At 36.3% G+C, this 19124-nt stretch overlaps 2 protein-coding genes and 1 non-coding gene across 4 annotated transcripts; 1 reads left to right on the forward strand and 2 right to left on the reverse strand.

Annotated features, from left to right (window-relative positions):
* The first annotated feature begins 4405 nt into the window (after positions 1-4405).
* Positions 4406-6973, forward strand: LOC149392209 (B3 domain-containing protein REM16-like). Of its 2 annotated transcripts, XM_089620507.1 has the most exons (5): positions 4406-4482; positions 4594-4736; positions 4979-5561; positions 5944-6173; positions 6278-6973. In XM_089620507.1, exons 2-5 carry the CDS (start codon positions 4626-4628, stop codon positions 6671-6673), a joined length of 1320 nt encoding a protein of 439 aa, XP_089476633.1. In that variant the 5' UTR covers positions 4406-4482; positions 4594-4625; the 3' UTR covers positions 6674-6973. The 2 variants fall into 2 exon arrangements, with proteins under 2 accessions (XP_089476633.1, XP_089476634.1); XM_089620508.1 differs by having other exon boundaries at positions 4406-4736; positions 5950-6173.
* A 99-nt stretch (positions 6974-7072) lies between these two features.
* Positions 7073-9316, reverse strand: LOC149392210 (seven transmembrane domain protein). Its single transcript, XM_089620509.1, has 7 exons — positions 9056-9316; positions 8811-8880; positions 8668-8727; positions 8024-8138; positions 7802-7917; positions 7585-7709; positions 7073-7435 (listed from the first exon to the last, which is right to left on the reverse strand). The coding sequence occupies exons 1-7, from the start codon at positions 9130-9132 to the stop codon at positions 7312-7314; spliced, it is 687 nt and encodes a 228-aa protein (XP_089476635.1). The 5' UTR covers positions 9133-9316; the 3' UTR covers positions 7073-7311.
* A 3479-nt stretch (positions 9317-12795) lies between these two features.
* Positions 12796-12868, reverse strand: TRNAR-ACG (transfer RNA arginine (anticodon ACG)). Its single transcript has one exon. It is a non-coding gene; the product is annotated as a tRNA-Arg (tRNA).
* Between the last annotated feature and the right edge of the window lie 6256 nt (positions 12869-19124).

Raw genomic sequence — 19124 nt, forward strand, 5'->3', positions numbered from 1 at the left:
AAATCTCGGCCGTTGGATCAAAGATCCAACGGCCGAAAAAAAAGAGCCGTTCGAATATGAACGTTGGATTTTAGCCGTTGGAGGCGAAAATGAGGTTTTTTTATTTTTTTTTTTTTTTTCCCACTTATTTCTAAAATCTATAAATACCCCCCCATTTCATTCATTTTCTTCACACCTTTCACTCAAACTCTCTCAAACTCTCTCAAATTCTCTCAAATTCTCTCAATCTCTCTCTCTAATTCTCTCAAACTCTCTCAATTTTACTCTCTAAAGCTTTCATTTTCTCATGGCATCATCATCCCACAACCGAGGAGGTCGAAGGGGAAGAACTTCCCGAGGTGAACGAATGCACCGTTTTGAAGAAAATTGGTTGCATTTGTCTCAAAACGCCCCCGACCCAAACACCCAATACTCTTTCGATCCAAATTATGTTGCTCCTACTTTCCACAATACGGAATTCACCGAAATTCCAAACACACAAATGCCATATTATCCTCAAATGGATCCCGAGCAAGCATATCAAGCACAAATACCGCCATCCGAAGCCGCTTTTCAAGAGTTTCAAGTGTTCGAGGAACATTATCATCAATCCCAAAATCCAAATGAAGAAGAAGACGACGACGAAACCCAAGATCCAAATGAACAACATGATGACGAGGAGGAGGAGGATGAAGAAGAAGACGTCCCACCGCCACCACCTCAGCCTCGAACTCAAGTTCCACGACCTCGACAACGTGAGCAACAAGAGGAGACCCGACAAAGACGACGTGCCCGAGAAGAACAACAACAACAACAACCACCTCAACAACAACAACCACCGCAACAACAACAACCTCAACAAGCACAAGCATCACGACGTCGAGCGAGGTCTGTTGTCTGGACGTTCTTTGAAGAGGTGGTTGCCAACGGTGAAAAAGCCGGAAAATGTCACGTTTGTGGCAAAATCTTTAGCGCTCATAACACTAGAGTTGGGACGTCGCTATTGTGGAGTCATCACAGACACTGCCAGGGGGGGACACAATCTGGAGCCTCTACAACCCAAGTAAGTAACATCGATCCTTTAAGATTTAGACGTGATTTAGTTGAATATTTTGTATCAACCGATCAATCTTTTAGTCATATCGAATCTCAAGGCTTTGTTAGATTCATTAGTTCTTTTATTCCAAACGTACAACTAATGTCTAGGAAAGCCTTGAGATCCGATATCCTAAAATGGTTTTTAGGAGAAAAGGAACAAATGAAAGACTCAATATCCTCTGGTAGATATAGCGTAGCCTTAACATCGGATATATGGACCGGTCAATCTAAGATGGACTTTATGAGCGTTGTAGTCCATAACATAGACGACGATTGGAACCTGAACAAACGTATCATAGCGTTTAGGAGGATAGAAGGTTCGCACACTGGTGAGAACATCTTAGATATCATAGTTAGTGTTTTAGCTGAGTGGGGTTTGAACAATAGGGTTATATCTGTGACCTTAGATAATGTCACTAGCAACAACGCCATGATTAGGGAGTTGACCCAAAAAATTAACGCAGACGAAACCCTTATACATCAACGTTGTGCTACCCACATCATCAACCTCATAGTTCAAGCCGGAGCCGCTAGTTACGACCCTTCGATAAACAAGATTAGGAATTACATAAGTTGGATAAATAGTTCAACCTCTAGAGTAGATGAGCTTAAGAGACGGCTTAGACTAAACGGCCTTCAAGAACGCACCTTTCACCTAGATAACAAAATTAGGTGGAATTCAACCTTTCTTATGCTGACCAACTTCTTATCCGAGCGTTACGTCGATGTTATTGTTTCTTACATTAACAGCGTACATGGCGAAAACGCTATATCTGATTTGGATATTAGGATGGCTGAATCATTTGTTTCTTTTCTCGACATTTTTTATAAAGAAACTTGTTATCTTTCTGCTGTTTACACTCCCACTTCTTTTCTCGGTCTTCATACTATGACCGCAATAGCTGTGCATCTTGATAAAAATAAAAACGAAACTATTTTTCAAGATTCTATTCAAGCAATGACAGCAAAGTTTTTAAAATATTGGGGGGCTGGAAAGGTTCCATTACTATACGGTTTTGGAGCCATTCTAGACGTCCGATGTAAAATTGGAGGTTTAAATTTTTTTTTGAAATACATAAGAAACCATTTTGTGGACCAAGATTACGTTGCACTTGATCTTCCGAGGATCGTGCAAGCTTTTTTTGATCTTTTCAAGGTTTACGAGGCGAAACTTCTACCGCAATACCGAGCGCAACCTTCTCAATCACAGACGCAATATCCGAGAAGACACCAATACACGAATGTCTTCGTCAACGCGCCCGCGTACAGCCCGTCTCCTCAACAACAAGAAGCTGGGACAAGTCAGACGAGGTCAAGCGCAACCGACGCACGGTCCCATCCGGAGATCCAAGAGTACGATAGGAACGATTGGGTCAGGTCGGACGACGAAGCCATCGACCTCTTGGTTTGGTGGAGGCAGAATGCGAGGAGGTTTCCGATCTTGTCATCTATGGCACAAGACATCCTCACCATCCCAGTTTCAACTGTGTCCTCTGAGGCGGCTTTTAGCAGCGCGGGCCGGATCATCGACGATAGAAGATGCAGCCTGAAACCGGAGATGGTCGAAGCATTGACGTGCGGAAAAGATTGGATTCAACATCGAAATCGAGCACAAGAAACATTCATGTGCTTCGATATTCTAGACGATTTTGAAGTTGATTTTGCAAACGTAAACATAAATGGTTAAAGTATCGTGTATAACAAAGGGATATCCCGGCCCTTGTCCGGGATACATTTTCAAACATTTAACGAGGAAAAGGGTGCTCTTTTTCCTCGCCGTCGCACCTTTTTAGGGGTCGGTGAGGTTTTTTAGGAGGCCCATTTTTAATTTCACATTCTTCTTTATTGTTTTTTTTACCCATTTTTAATTATTTAACAACATTCATATTTTTCATTTCTACCCACTTATTCCAAATCTTTTCACTTTAATCCTTTCATTTTATTTATTAAATTCTTTTTTTTAATTTTTTTTTTTTTTTATACTGCCTAACGGGATCCGCGGATCCCGTTAGACATTTACTGCCTCCGTCCCGTTATATAACGGGACGGGACTCCCGTTCGGCGAATTAACGGGAGTCCGGGCGGGGGCGGGACGGGAGGCGCGGGAACTCCCGGTAAGCCAGGTTTAGCGTTGACTATAATATTTATATATAAACACCAATCATCTTTATTCATTCGCGCCATATACGTAATTTATTTAAAAACTAAAAAATAAACAATAGTCTCTTAATCGTGAAGAACACAGAAAGAGGCAAATGGGTAAACATCGATAGTTGATAGTCATCAAAATCGCATATTCGAACTAGGGATGGCAACGGATACGGGTAAGGCCGGGTACACCTATTCCGTTACCCGTACCCGTTATAATTTTTTACCAGTTACCCGGACCCGTTTACCCGGATTTTGAGACGGGCCGGGTAACGAGGATACCCGCCGGGTAACGAGGATACCCGCCGGGTAAACGGGTTAAAAATGTTGGACCAGTTACCCGTTTACCCGGTTTAAAAAAAGGGTAGCGGGTCGGGTAGACCCGCTTACCCGTTTATAAAATAAAAATCTATCAACAATATAAAGTTTAAAAATAATATACCATCTTTAGGTAAACATATGATTTATTATATTTTTTAAAAACAATGTTTAAAATATATCATCTAATTATGTAAACATATGATTTATTATATTTTTAAATATTTAAAAGTTAACGGGTCGGGTCCCGGGTAACCGGGTACGGGATGGCTATTCCGTTACCCGTACCCGGACCCGTTAAAACCTTAACGGGTATTACCCGTTTACCCGTTTACCCAAAAAGAACGGGTATTACCCGACCCGAATAAATCGGGTAACGGGCCGGAACGCGGGTAACGGGTCAAATTGCCATCCCTAATTCGAACAGAGAATCCAAGATTTAGAGTTTCAATTCGAACACGGCGGAATGAAGTCATTTCTTAGGAGGTATGAGTTTTATTATTTAATTTCAATTTAAGGCTATTTTTATTTCAAAATTGAGAATTTGTAAGTTAGGACACTGATTTAGATTTGATTTGGTTTTTCTTATATAAGAGTTAATATCAATGAAAGAGAGATTTGTGACGCTGTTATTCATTTTAGGGTATAATTTCGTCATTTTAGTTAAACAGAGGGTATGAACTCGACATTTTTGAAAACCGAGGGTTAAACTCGATATTTCACTAAAACACAGAGTATAAATGTGTTATTTTCCCAGTTAAAAATAAAATCCTGTGCGGAGGTCGTGGGTTCAATCCCACGGCAAGCTGCCTTAAAAAAAAATAAAAAAATTACTAGCGTTAATTCAGTTAACTCTCTCTCTCTCTCTCTCTCTCTCTCGGGCTCGTCACTTCCGGACTGTGAAACAAACGACAAAGTCGGAATTCGCAAGATATCAGTGTACGTATGAACCCTAAGCTTCTCATTTTCATCAGTTCGAATTTACTTCTCGCAATTTCGGAAGTGAAAGAACTGTCAACTATCGTTGGTGTGTTTGGTTGGGGGTTTCAGTTGAGATCTGTGCTGTGCTGGGTTTCGTCGAAATGGGCGACGAGGGATCGGAGAACACGAAATGGGCCAAAGATATTTATTGGGGACATTTTCAACACGTTCACTTTTCTCAGTTTCTTCCCCATGGTTTTGATCAACAGCTCGTGAGTTTCCCTTTCTTTCTTTCTACTTTCTTCCGCAATAATTTTTATGTTCTCGATAAAGAATGAATTTTTCGTATTGAATGTGCATCATAGAACAATAAGTTGCTAGAAAACTACACGAACTTGCTAGTTTGACTGATTAGATCCTGGTTAACCCCTAGTTCAAGTTCAATCTTGATTTTATTAGCATGATTTAGGGTTTTTGCTTTTGCATGTGTTGAGATTTCGTGGTGTTATTGCAGGCCATTCCTGAGAAGTTTTCCGACAATCTAAGAAAAAAATTGCCTGATTCTGTGACCCTTAAAGGTCCTAGCGGTAGTACCTGGACGGTAGGAGTGACGGCCATGGATGAATCGATGTTCTTTAAACAAGGCTGGCAAGATTTCGTGAACGATCATCCTCTGGCGGAGAACGACCTCTTGGTCTTCAAATACAACAACGAATCGGCTTTCGAGGTCTTGATATTCGACGGAAAAAGTCTATGCGAGAAGGAGTACTCGTATTTTGTGAAGAAGGCCGAGAAATCGAAACAAGAACCCGAGAGTAGCTTGAGCAAGAGCAAGAGCAAGAGCAAGAGCGAGATCAAGAGAGCGGCCATCTGCGACGAGATCAACAACGTCCCTTCTTCGGAGAACCTCGGCTGCGTTTCGCCGGAAAAATCCAGAGACGGCGACAGCACTATAATACTTTCGAGAGAGCAAATCGTGGCCCTGGATTCGAACAGAAAACTGACTCCGGTTCGGTCCAAAAGGAGACGCAGAGGCAGTGCCTCCTTCACTAGAACACCTCCGACTCCAAGTGATCTCCAACTTGTGTCCAGCCCGAGTATGTGTTATGATTTTTTCTTTCATTTTGATAATGCGATTGTAGTAGTGGTAGAGCGATGGGTTTGATCTGATATGAAATAGGCTTTTTAGTGCAGCTATTATGCCAGTGGTATTTTAGTCCCTAAATGAGTTTGGAGTGTTTATAGCCGTTTTCATTTTTTTCTTGTGAATTTTATAAAAGTAACTAATTAAATTAAATTTGACCTTAAAAATACTAAATAAAAGTTAAAATAATTTCAGGTTTTTTACTGTACGGTTGTAAACAAGTTTTAAGCTTTGCTCTAAAATTAGTTTCTGGACCAAAATGCCACTGGCGTGATTGCGTACGAATGATTTGATGTGATCAATTTGGTTTTGTGACGATTCACATACACCCACAGCCACAGCCACACCCACTGCTAGCAGAATAACCGGCGATTCAGGCAGTGCAAAACAGACGCCCCGAAGAAGAAAAGGATATGGGCACTTTTATTCCTCAAACAGAAGGAACGTAACGGAGGACGAACAAGCCAAAGCCTTGCTGTTGGCTCAGGCTGCGATGTCAGAGTCAGACAGTGAAGGCTTGCTTGTCGTCCTGAAACCCTCTCATGTGTACAAGAGATTCTTCGTGGTGAGTTTCTTTTCCCTTTTTTTTTTTCTTCTTCTTCAGAGATCAACCGTTTGCTGTGTAATGTATCGTGATTATGATTCGTTTCGCGTGTGGCTGTGGCTCAGTTAATCCCTACGGAGTGGGTGTCGAAATATATAAACCTCGAGAATCAAGATCTGTTTCTGAGGTTTGAGGAGAAAGAGTGGCGGACGAGGTTCAACTACAACCGGCTGCGCAACAGCGCGGGGATTTCTTCCGGGTGGAAGCATTTCTCAGTCGACAACAACTTGGAAGAGTCCGACGTGGTCTTGTTCGAGCTCGGTTGCCCCGTCAACAACTCCTTGTGCTTCGACGTTAAGATCTTCCGTGTCGTTCCCGAGATCGCTCCGCTCACTCGACTCGCCACTCGTGCGCCACCGAGAAAAAGAAAAGGTAAAAACAAAGGTGATGTTGAAGAAGAAGATGAGGAGGAAGAAGAAGAAGAAGAAGAAGAAGAGGAGAGGAATATATTCGATTTGTAGTTGACCGTGCCACACAACTAAAAGGGTGAACTTTTTAGTTCTTATAAGGAAGCTTGGATTTTTCTTTCCTAGGCAGAGCCGTTTGTGGCTATTTCAGGTTTTCTTACAACTCATGATTTGTAGCCCTTCATGAAATGTTTTAAAGCGCTTCCCTATTTAGTTAGAATTGTGGGCTTAAATGTATTGCACATAATGATGTATAATTTATCTAATTTTTTTTATTTGTTTATTTACAATGTGGCTCGATTATTAGTACACACCTGAATGATTGAATTAAAAACACGGATTATTATTCAAAAAGGTGTCATTTCTTTCTTTTATTTTAGTCCATGACAAAACTAGGCAATGACACCAATCAGATCCGCAATTAATTGCCGGAAAAAATCTGATACCGTGGGCTGTAAAAATGAAGTAGATCGCAAGTAGAACATTTTCAGGCAAGTTCTCTAGTGTAACTACTTCATATCAAGTTACATCCGGGAAAGAAAGAAAAAAAGAAAATTGCTTCTAAGCTTGAACAAATCAAGACGACATTCTAGAGGTATTCTTCAAATCTAAACGCATCAGAGGCAAAAATAAAATGTCTCGAGACGATCTGAGCCTTATCAAATCAATGAGCTAAGCGATGAAACGAGTCCTCATGAAGAGGGCCTTTGGCAGGCAGAAAAGAGCTGCCAGCTGATAAAAGCCATCACCATTGACGTGAAGAGCTCGAACCCAACCACCTTCGGGAAATGCCACCCCAGGCCTCTCCTCAGATAGCTACATTTTGAAATAGAAAAAAAAATCCTAGTTAGCGAGAAATAAAAACGAATCCAATTTATTTTAAAAGTATCATAGTTCAAATAAGAAAAAAAAAGGGAAGTGAACACTAATGGTGAATATCATTGGGAAAGAAGATGAAACCCAACCTTGTGATTGATGGCATGGTTGCAAGAATCCCAGCACAAGCGTAGATGATAGGAATCAGTGTCTTGGGTTTGTTTTTCCGAAGCCACATCAAAGAACCCAACGCAGTGAGGGAAATGCAAAGCACCTGAATAAAGAAAAAAAAAAAGCAACGTCAACAAAAGCGTATTCATAAGTTCAAATGGTCAAATTTAATAATGCAAAAGCAAATAAATTTACCAGGTTTGCATTTGCTTCGAGGCCTTGTAAAATGTAATCCCATGTGAATTCCAATCCTCGAGCACCCACCCAAAGAGGTGCCAATCTATGCAATACGGAATCAGCAAAAGCCCATCCTACCGCCAAGAAACAATTGGACTTTATTAAGATTGAACTCTTATTTCCTAATGCAATCAAAGACAAAGACAATTGAACTCTTATTAAGATTAATGATTTCCCCACCAAGCCCCACTGCCTGAAATTTATGATTCTGAGAGATGTTCCTGTGTGTCAACTGAGTCAGTGCGAAGTAAAGGCCAGCAACGTCTACAAAACCAATCAGGGCTTTCAATAATTCCTGCAAAAAAAATAAAAAAAATAAAAATAACATAGAGAGGATCAAGTTTCAACCTTTTATCCATGGTCTCAAACATTATGTTCTTTCTACAATGACATTTCATACTGCAGTCTATTCCTTAGTAAAGTCTTTGCTTCAACGGTTTTAATAATTAATACACAAAACCGCTTCATGTGAAATGTTATCATGTATGAAACGCAGTATGATTCGTGAACTTATCTCGTTGAGGTCTAAGTCTACCAAATTCATCGTGGCAAGTGAACAAAATATATCCCATCAAACACTCATTAAACTCTATCTTATTATTCACATTCTTTTTCTCTGATCCATATAACACAGCACATACAAATCATTTTGGCAAGAAACAATCTTCTCAAGCACTGTCATTTTGAACACAACTCAAATCTACTCTATGTCTTGACAGCTAGCTAACCTAACTATATCTGTCAATCCTCGAATAACAATGATCTAAAAACAAAATAATAAATACTTATGAAGAGACATTTGCAATGGATTAACGGAATTATACCTGGTAAGGATCAAAGCTTTCGGTCTCCGATACTTTGAGAAAAGTTGCGAGGCAAACAAGCTGACACAACATAATATATGCATTCGATAAAAATCGATACGAATACTACCGTATAAGAAAAATCAAAATCAATGAAAAGCTACCTTGACCAAAGCTGTTACGAGATAAACAATTGCAGCTTTGATAGAGGTGCCAAGGGTATCATACTCGGATCTGCGAAATACTCAAATTCGATTCATAAAAACACACATAAATCGATAAAAAAAAAAAAGACCCTTTAAAACCCTCTCTTCAATACATTTTTGGGTATTGAGTTATTAGGGTTTGAAACATGGATTTGAAATCCAGAATAGATCAGCGATGGAGATCTGAAAGAGGAATCGCTTACAGTGGCGTAGCTGAATAATAGACGGCGTGAGGACCGAATGTGAGAATCGCGCAATTGAAGAAGTGAAAAACAGTCATTCTCTTACTTTCTCTGAAAACAACTATGCAGAAGAAGAAGAAGACTGATCTGGTTATTGATCGATACTCTTTTCCACTGTATTTTAATGGGAATTTCTTATTTCTGTGAGGGAACTGCGTTTATTTTTCAGCGGCCCAAACAGTAGATGGGCGAGTCACGGCAAACGGAAAATAATAATAATAATAATAATAATAATAATAATAATTTTGCGAGCGTAAATATCCATTAGCATCAGGTAAACAATACAATACATTGTTCATTTTTTTAAGAGAATTCAATATTTTCAAAAAAACAATATCAAAGGTTAATGTCATATTTTGGATCGATAGTGATTCATGTAGTTTGATTTAAGATTAAATTTTATGACTACACGTGAACTAAATGGGATGAAATAGTCTAATTCATGATTTTTTTCTCGTCGAAAAAGATTATAATTCTTCGTCATATGAGATAAGAGAGTAAAACGAACTCAAAAAGCGTGTAGAGATTTCTTTTGACGCACGTTCAAACTCCTAACATTCTTTTTTGCTAGTTGCAAGGTGAGGGTCTTATCGTATTGTATTTTGTGACATAAGTGAGATGAGAGAGAAAACGTTTTATCTAATCTGAGAAAATTAAGGTTGTGTTTGGTAGTTAACTCAAAAAGTTTTTGTTTTCTGTTTTCTAATTTTTGTAGTTGTACTGAAAAACTGTTTTGTAGTTATTTTCAAAAAACTGTTTCGTACAGTTTTCATTTTTGTTTTTGAGAAAGTGAAAAAACTGAAAAAAGTGTTTGGTATAGTTTTCATTTTTGTTTTTGAAAGAATGAAAATAGAAGATGATGAGAAAGAGGAGAGAAGAGAAGAATTTTTTTTTCAAAAACACATTTTATTTGTTTTCAGTTTTCTTTACTTTTTTTTTCCAAAAAACTTCAAAATTTTTTGAAATTTTTTTCCAAAAACTTAAACCAAACATGTTTTCAATTTTTGTTTTCAATTTTTTCAACTCAAAAACTAAAAAATTGTTTTTGAGAGGAATACCAAACATAACATTTTTGTTTTGTTTTGAGTGAAGCTTGATATTTATAGAGAAAGACAAGTGCTTGATGAAAGCATTGAACTTTGATGATCCAAGGAAGGGGGCAAAATATGAGGAGGCAGGTGCAGGCCGTCAGTGCGTGAGGTCGGCAATAGATGATGCGGTACGAGACTGAGCCTTGGTGCAATAGGGGCCGACCCGACTAGAACCAGTGCTTCTTCCAGATGTGGCTCATCTCGACGATGGGGATCCATTGTCTCTGGCAAGAAAGAGTGGATGAAGGTCATCATGACAACCACGAAGAAGCCGAAGAAGATGAAGTGCCCGAACTTAAGGTTGCACAACATAGCCAGGAACACTTGGGCCATGATGAAGGTAAATAATATGTTCATCGACATGTTCGTGCTCTTACCCGCCGATCGGACCTCCAACGGGAAGATCTCACTCGACACCAACCTTCCTAGTGGAGGGCCCCATGACCATGCAAAACCCGCCACGTATGTGCCAAACTCTTTTATCTTAGGGCCAGGTCGCAGGTCGGGCCTAAGAAATATGACTTTAAGCCCAACCTAGTACCAAGCCCTCGACCCTCGGAGCCGAGGACCTGAATATGACTAATTAAAAAAATACACTCTTAATCAAAATAACAAAACTTTAAGTAAAAAAAAAGTATATCATGAATAATAAAATTTAATTTATGTGTCAAAAACATTTTTTATACATAAAAATGTAACTTTTTAACATTTAAACTTTTTTTTACTATTAAAAGAGTTGGGCCCAAACTGGACCTAATTAGGGCCTGGGCCGAACTTGAGGGCATATGCCCTCTAGCAGACACAATTTGGCCCAGAAATTTTTAAAAAAGTCCAGGCCGGCCCAAAATCTCTAAAAAAGAGGGTCAGGCCGGTTAGCCCACTAGCGGCCCGACTCAGTTAACATCACTAAGTGTAGGAGTGAGGTTTCATTCTCCTGTGAGATGGGTTAAATCCCTTTATATTTTTATAAATACCGCATATATATATCACAAAATATTGCAGATATCATAAACTTCTAGACTAATTAATTCCTCAAGTACCGTATTTTTACCTCATACATCGCAAAATTGTAATTTTTTTTTTCAATGTTAATTTTTATATTTATATGTACTATATATCATTGAGGTGTGCTAAAAAAATTGCGATATACCCATACGCGGGCTACCAGTAAAATTAGTGATGTGACGCTGTTACGGTATTTTAATCTTTGTTTTTAACCTAAGGCTAGAACATGAGTTTGAAGGTCCTACTACTATTTGACTCACGTGGGATCATCGAGTTTGATCTTTAGATCGAATCAAGTGCGGACTTAAATGCAGATCTTAAGAAATTTATAATAAAGTCACATATTTTAGAATACTTCAAAACACTTCTTTAAGATTTTATTAGTTTTTATTTATTTATTTTATAATGTGATTAACACGGTGCATTGATATTTTTATAAATACCACATATATATCACAAAATATTGCAGATATCATAAACTTCTAGACTAATTAACTCCTCAAGTACCGTATTTTTACCTCATACATCGCAAAATTGTAATTGTTTTTTTCAATTTATTTTTTATATTTATATGTACTATATATCCTTGAGGTGTGCTAAAAAAAGCTGCGATATACCCCATACACGGATACGGTTACGGTATTTTAATCTTTGTTTTTAACCTAAGGCTAGAACATGAAGTTTGAAGGTCCTACTACTATTTGACTCACGTGTGATTATCAGGTTCGATCTTTAGATCGAATCAAGTGCGGTCTTAAGTGCAGATCTTAAGAAATTTATAATAAAGTCACATCTTTTAGAATATTTCAAAACACTTATTAAGATTTTATTAGTTTTTTTTATAATGTGATTGACACGGTGCATTGACATTTTTATAAATACCGCATATATATCACAAAATATTGCGGATATCATAAACTTCTAGACTAATTAAGTTCTCAAGTACCGTATTTTTACCTCATACATCGCAAAATTGTAATTTTTTTTTTTCAATTTTAATTTTTATATTTATATGTACTATATATCCTTGAGGTGTGCTAAAGATACTACGATATACCCCATACGCGGGCTACCAGTAAAATTAGAGATGTGACGCGGTTACGGTATTTTAATCCTTGTTTTTAACTAGGCTAGGACATGAAGTTTGAAGGACCAGCTACTATTTGACTCACGTGTGATCTTCGGGTTCGATCTTTAGATCGAATCAAGTGCGGTCTTAAGTGCAGATCTTAAAAAATTTATAATAAAGTCACATCTTTTAGAATATTTCAAAATACTTCTTAAGATTTTTTATTTATTTTTTATTTATTTTTTTATTTTTTTTACAATGTGATTAACACGGTGCATTATTGTCTGTCTAGTATCAGCTGTAGCCTTTCAGTAATTATTATACCAAGAAAAAAGAAAATATTTAGAACATAACAACGTGATTTAGGTGCTATAATCTGAAGTTAAAAAAAGGATTGGTCTCATAGTTATATATAAAGCCAATATAATGCAAATACTAAATGAACGCGATCACGTCGTTTTCTAAAATAAATAAAGCATTAATACTAAATGAGCGCGATCACGTCGTTTTCCCTAAAATAAATAATGCATTAAAAACGACTCCGCTGGGGATCGAACCCAGAGTCTCTGGTTTCGTAGACCAGCGCCTTATCCATTGGGCCACGGAGTCTTGATGTCTACACAGTCAAGATAGTATTTTATACCATTAAAAGAACGAATTTGATAATTTTTGGATATTAAAGAATTTGACCAATTGACTATCTTTTAAAGTGCTCAATTGAACTAAAATCTAGATTACTACTAAATTCTTACAAATTAATAAAATTCAATTATCATATGTTCTTACACTATTTCCTTTTGCAAACGAACCCACTTATTTTACTTATTACTTACTAAAATATCACGATAAAATTATCTTGCGAGCTTATATATAACGCCTGAAAATAGTTGCACTTTCTACTTTAGTGCAACCATGGATAATGACAACCAATCGATCTAGCTATACAATGGCGGAGTCAGGAATTGAAGTCAGAGGGACAAATTTGAAAAAAAAAATTAAAACGGGGTAAATTTGAAAAAATCATATAAATTTATGCTAAAAATATATAAAAAATTTAGGATAAAATTTGTAATTTTCAAAAGTTCATGGGACATTGGCCCACCTTGATCTCTATGTGGCTCCGCCATTGTAGCTATATATATATATATATATATATATATATATATATATATATATATATATATATATATATATATATATATGCAATTTTCCAATTAATCTTATTTATGAATCCTATTCGAAAGCTAAATACATCAAAACACTGAAATAATTTTAAAATAAAATAAATTAGTCAGAAATAGATATTTTATAACTTCAAATTCAAATATTTTAAAGCTAAAATAAACTGTAAATCAAAGAGAAAAATTTAACTTTCAATAGTAGGAGATCTTGTTGTGCAAAATCTTAAAAACCTTCCAGAACAATTTCGAGTCCGAGATATAATCAACCAATTAATTTTTGCTAATATATAGCCAAGCTTGAAACCTCAACAATTTTTTTATGCAACTCCATATCAAGGGTAATTTTTGTACAATATATAAAATAAGTAGTTTTTGAAATATATTATCATTAGGAGTATAAGTCCTTCCAACACTAGAATAGCTATTTCCAAGATCAATCCATAATAATGATAGCATTTGTCTCTTATTTAGTAAGTACAAAGGTTGGAGCTGAGATGTATAGTTTGGGTTATAAAATTATTATATATATATATATATATTGTTAACCGCATTTTTGAGTTGGCACTTAAAACCGTCAGTGATTCGATTTAGGGCCGGACCCTAAGATTGCACGTACGTAGTGTGTGGTGAAGTCTTCTATTCTCGTCATCCTTGTCTCGCCGAAAAGAGGTTTTCGGTTCCTCGTCACTTCTTCAAAAGTTCGATCGTGTTTTTCTTGTTTTTCACGTATTGGGTTCAGGCACATTCATGGGCTTGACAAAATAAAGGCTTTAAGCCCATATGAATCAAAAGAAAATAAAAGGGAAGCATAAGGTGAAATGCACGTTTTGGGGCTTGTGCGTATTTGGTGATATATCGCTCAAGGAAGTCAGTGATTTTAGACAGACCATCGACAAACAAAAGAAAAAGAGGCGAGAAAAGAGAGAGAAGACAAAGAAGAAGAAAGTTAGGGTTTGGGTAATTTGCAAGAGGCTTGGTAGTCAAACGGCGTTCATTTTGGCTCGAATTTGGAGTGGAGATTCCTTGCATCGTGCTCATCGTTCCTAGTGGTGTTTGATCTTCCGGATTTACTCTCTAGATACACGATTTGAGTATTCCACCCCTTGGTGAGATTGTTCCTCTTTTATGCCATCTTGACGTTGATGATGATATTGTTGTTGATGATGAACCTCTATGTGGTAGAGATGACATTGGTGTACCCATTATATTGTTAGTAGAAGGTTATTTACTCTCATCTTGAGGATTTTTCACGCTAAAATTGGTTGTCTTGATTGTTGTTGATGATTTATTTTACTTTGTGTTTGGCTTGATTGGTTTGCTGTATTGGATTTAAGTGTGCAAAAAAAGGTTAGGGAAAATAATATTCCGCATTGTTTCAGGTGACTTTTCCCAACAAAACATTCTTCATGTTCGTCGTGTTCTTCGCGTTCTTCACATGAGAATCAAGAAACATGAGCTAGAGGCAAATAGGGTTTTTCCTTGACGCCGCTCCGACGCTCAATATTAGTCGCAATGGATTTGGGGGGAGGGGGTCTCATCTCGTCTTTAGAGGGTAAATAGAAGAAATATTTCTCTAGTGAGAGTTTTCTAAGTGAGAGAGAGACAAAGGTTTTTCAAGTCAAGAGAGACTTACCTTAAGTGTGAGTTCAGAGAGATATTTATAATGCACTTGAGGCTTATGAGGAGGTTTACTTGTGTCTTAGAGACACGTGGACCAATATATGATCATGATATGGGAGTTTGGTGGGTTGGCGGCACACTTGAGTTGGCAACATCATCGGGTTGGTGGTGCCATCAGGCTGGAGGCAACATCAGGTTGGCGGCATGGCTCATTTTGTGGCCAAAATGAGTTGGATGCAAAGCTTGTTTATTGGGCCAAAATGAGTTGGAGGAAAAACTTGTTTAGTGGCCAAAATGGGTTGACAGCAAGGCTTCTTTTGTGGCCAAATGAGGTTGACGGCAAGGCTCATTCAATGAGCTTAATGAGTTGAAGGCAAAGCTTATGTTGTGGCCAAAATGGGTTGGCGGAAATGGATGTTTAGTGGCTAAAATGGGTTGGCGGCAAATCTCATTTGGTGGCTAAAATGATTTGAATGAAAAACTCGGGTTGAATGCGAAAGTTGAGTTAAAGGCATGAGTCAGGTTGAAGGCGAAACTCATGTGGTAGGCAAGCGTCAGGTTGAAGGAAAAACTCGGGTTGAAGGCAAGAGTCAGTTTGAAGACGAAACTCGATTTGAAGGCAAGACTCGGGTTGAAGGCAAGACTCGGATTGAAGGCGAAACTCGAGTTGAAAGCAAACGAAAGGTTGAAGGCAAAACTCGGGTTGAAGGCAAGAGTAAGTTCGAAGGCGAAACTCGAGTTGAAGGCAATCATCAGATTGAAGACAAGTTTCTGGTTGAAGGCGAAATTCGGGTTGAAGGCAAGCGCCAGGTTGAAGGCGAAACTCGATTGAAGGCAAGCGTCAGGTTGAAAGTGAAACTTGGATTGTAATAGTTTTTGCTCGCAAGTTTCTTTCAAAGTTGACACGAGGTTTACCCTGAGCACTTTGTTCGTGGGCTTGAGCCTTGTATGTGGCTTGATATGTTTTTTTTTGCTCTCGAGGTGTCATTTTGATGTTGTGAAAATGACGGCATAACACATACATGTGTGTATATATATATATATATATATATATATATATATATATATATATATAAGTTATTTGCAGCAAAAATACTCAATATTTTCGATTTGTTGCAGTTTAATACTCATTCTTTAAAAGTTGCGGGAAAAATACTCAATGTTACAATATCCTTCCACTGTTACTACTTGTCCGTTAAAATAGATAGAAAGACACATGTAAGTCATTTAATTGAACAAAATTAAAAAAAAAAACTTAATTTTTTTATTATGTTAAAAAATAAAAAATAAAAATTCTATTTTCTCTCATTTCCTCTCCTTTTTCACCATGAGCATGTATATTTATATATACGATTTTTTTGGGCAAACTTCATGTTAATAGAATTTTATTTATTATAAATTTTTAATTCTTTTAGTGTTGTAAAAAATATATAGTTTTAAATTTAAAAATTAAATAAAGTATTTCTAGCTCTTTATTTATTGTTAGTTTAAAATATTTGTAATTTATTTAAAAACAAAGAATATTCAAACTCTTTTCAGTATTAAAATTAATATTAAAATAAATGAAAATGTGTTAGAGGGGGTAGAGAATTTAGGCCAATGATAGAGAATGAGCAATTTTTTTAATTTTTAAATATTATAAAAATATGATGTTTATTTTTTGTATTTTGTTTATCTAGAGGGCTTATATGTGTCTTTCTACCTATTTTAATAGACAAGTAATAACGGTGGAAATATATTTTAACATTGAATATTTTTCTCGCAATTTTTAAAGACTGCAACAAATAGAAGACATTGAATATTTTTTTCGCAATTTTTTTTAAAGAATGAGTATTAAACTGCAACAAATAGAAAACATTTAGTATTTTTATTGCCAATAACTATATATATATATATATATATATATATGTATATATATATATATATTCTCTTCAATATATGCCTTTGTGAGAAATAAGTTGTGTAAGAGCACAAACATTTTTTTTACTGTTTACATTTAAAATAGAACTTTTATTTTTATATTGACACTTTAAGGTTGTTTTACTATTTTTTTTTACTAGATTCCGGAGAATTTGCAGTATAAATGAGTGAGAATTCTTCCTACAAGTGTTGGAAATAATGTCAAAAGAAGAAAATGACGAGAAATATATGCAAGCATTTGGAGCAATCATAAAAGTGTATATTATTTTAAATGTGGTCCAGATGAGCAACTATGGAAAAATGATAGACAGACAGTGTCACGGGAATATTTAGAGTTTCCCAAACAGTTTAGAATAAAAATAAAAACTGATTTGTAAAAAAACAATTTCCACTATTGCTAATTCTCCAGGGAAAAAATAAAATAAAAATAAGTACTACTTTCTTCTTTTACATTGGAAAGATAATAATAGTAATTTAATTATTTGTTTAATTAGCAGTAATATGGAGAGGCTTGGAAGGATTTAAATGCCAAGCATTGAATAATCAATAGTCATAAACTATAAGATTGGACCATATTTGGGTACGCGATTAGGTTGGCTCTCTGAAATTTCCTAATTGAGAGGGCAGGAACACTGTTATGCGGGTCCACTTAAACCCTAACATGAGACGTGACATCTTAACTCACCCAATAAATGTTTGTCAGTTGTCACTAATTAATTTCGTTCATTATTCCAGCTCCAACGGAGTCGATATATTGCAGAAGGTGATAATAAACCGTCGTACAAATTTGTTCGACTGCTTTTGACTGTCGTCCACTCCACGCCACATTTTGCAATAAAAACGTGCATTTTTCCCGTATATTATGACTAAAACATTGTTGATTTCCACATCCATTTGATAAAAATCAATAATATTCAAATAAATATTTAAAGCAAATTTAGAAAAAAAAAAATAGAATTCAGGATTAAATTACCAATCTTTCAATTGAATCACACAAGTTTTATGAGTTTGACACTATTCATGTTTGTTGAACATTATTAATATCATAATAGACATCTACAACAAGAAGAACATATCGGCCTGGTTTTAGAGTTGGTGATTATATATAAATGTGATATCTAGTAAATTTTCTTGTGAGCGTCCATTTATTTTTTCTGTGTTGTCGTTTTTTTTACAGTAGTTGAATTTTTTGGTTCATGGGTTAATCATTACTTAATAGAAACTTATGAGTTCATGTTTCTGCTTAAATTGGCTCGTGGCTACGTTCTATTTTTCTTTGACTACCTAGTCTTACGAGACTATCAACTTATTCGATATTCTCGGTTATGTTCAATAGCATATGCTCTTTTTATTAAGAGCTCGACGGTTCTCATTCATTTTTGTCATGAAAGGACCTTTAGATACTATCATTCTTTGGACACCGTGTTGTACTACACGATGCTCGCGAGAGATGAACATCATCGCAAAAGCATTGGAATGTTAGCAGCCTTGAACGAATGTCTGTAGAAAATCGGTTTTTCGAGGTTAGGGATAACGAGATTTCTTCTTATTGCCATCATTTTAAAGAGATATGCTAAGAAGGAACTGTTTGAAATAATCCAATGAGTAATCCTCAATCAAAATTTTATATATACTATTTTTTTTTTGCAAACTGTATATATATATATATATATATTATATACATACTATTATTATTTTGGTTATGCTATTATGGGCAAATCAATCACCAATGCTACAGTGCAATTGCATGGATAACAGGAGAGAATGAGGTTTACAGAAAAGAAAGATACTAGCTACCACCCATAAATCAAATCAGATATTCTAAAATAATATATCTAGAGTTCCAATTTTCAAAGCTTGAGATTTTGTCTTAATTCAATTAACCTAATATCAAATGAATAAATAAATGATGAATTCAATTCACTGTCCCTACACAGTAAATCCTTCCTTTTTCCCAAGGTAAATTGACTCGCAGTTCATTTTCACCCATGTCGGACCTCTCACCCGCTTAGGGATATGCAAATCTCTGGACGTACCAGTTTTAGTAGGTATAAAGTTGCTTTCAAACTGAACTGTGTCGATCCAAATTGTGCTGCGCAGAAAAAACAATTAAAAAGAAACGGCAGTTTTTGAATTTATTGATT

The sequence above is a fragment of the Urtica dioica genome, chromosome 7, assembly GCF_054948205.1.
Source record: "Urtica dioica subsp. dioica isolate 48M chromosome 7, U.dioica_male_clone48M_v1_H2, whole genome shotgun sequence".
Classification (NCBI taxonomy): domain Eukaryota; kingdom Viridiplantae; phylum Streptophyta; class Magnoliopsida; order Rosales; family Urticaceae; genus Urtica; species Urtica dioica.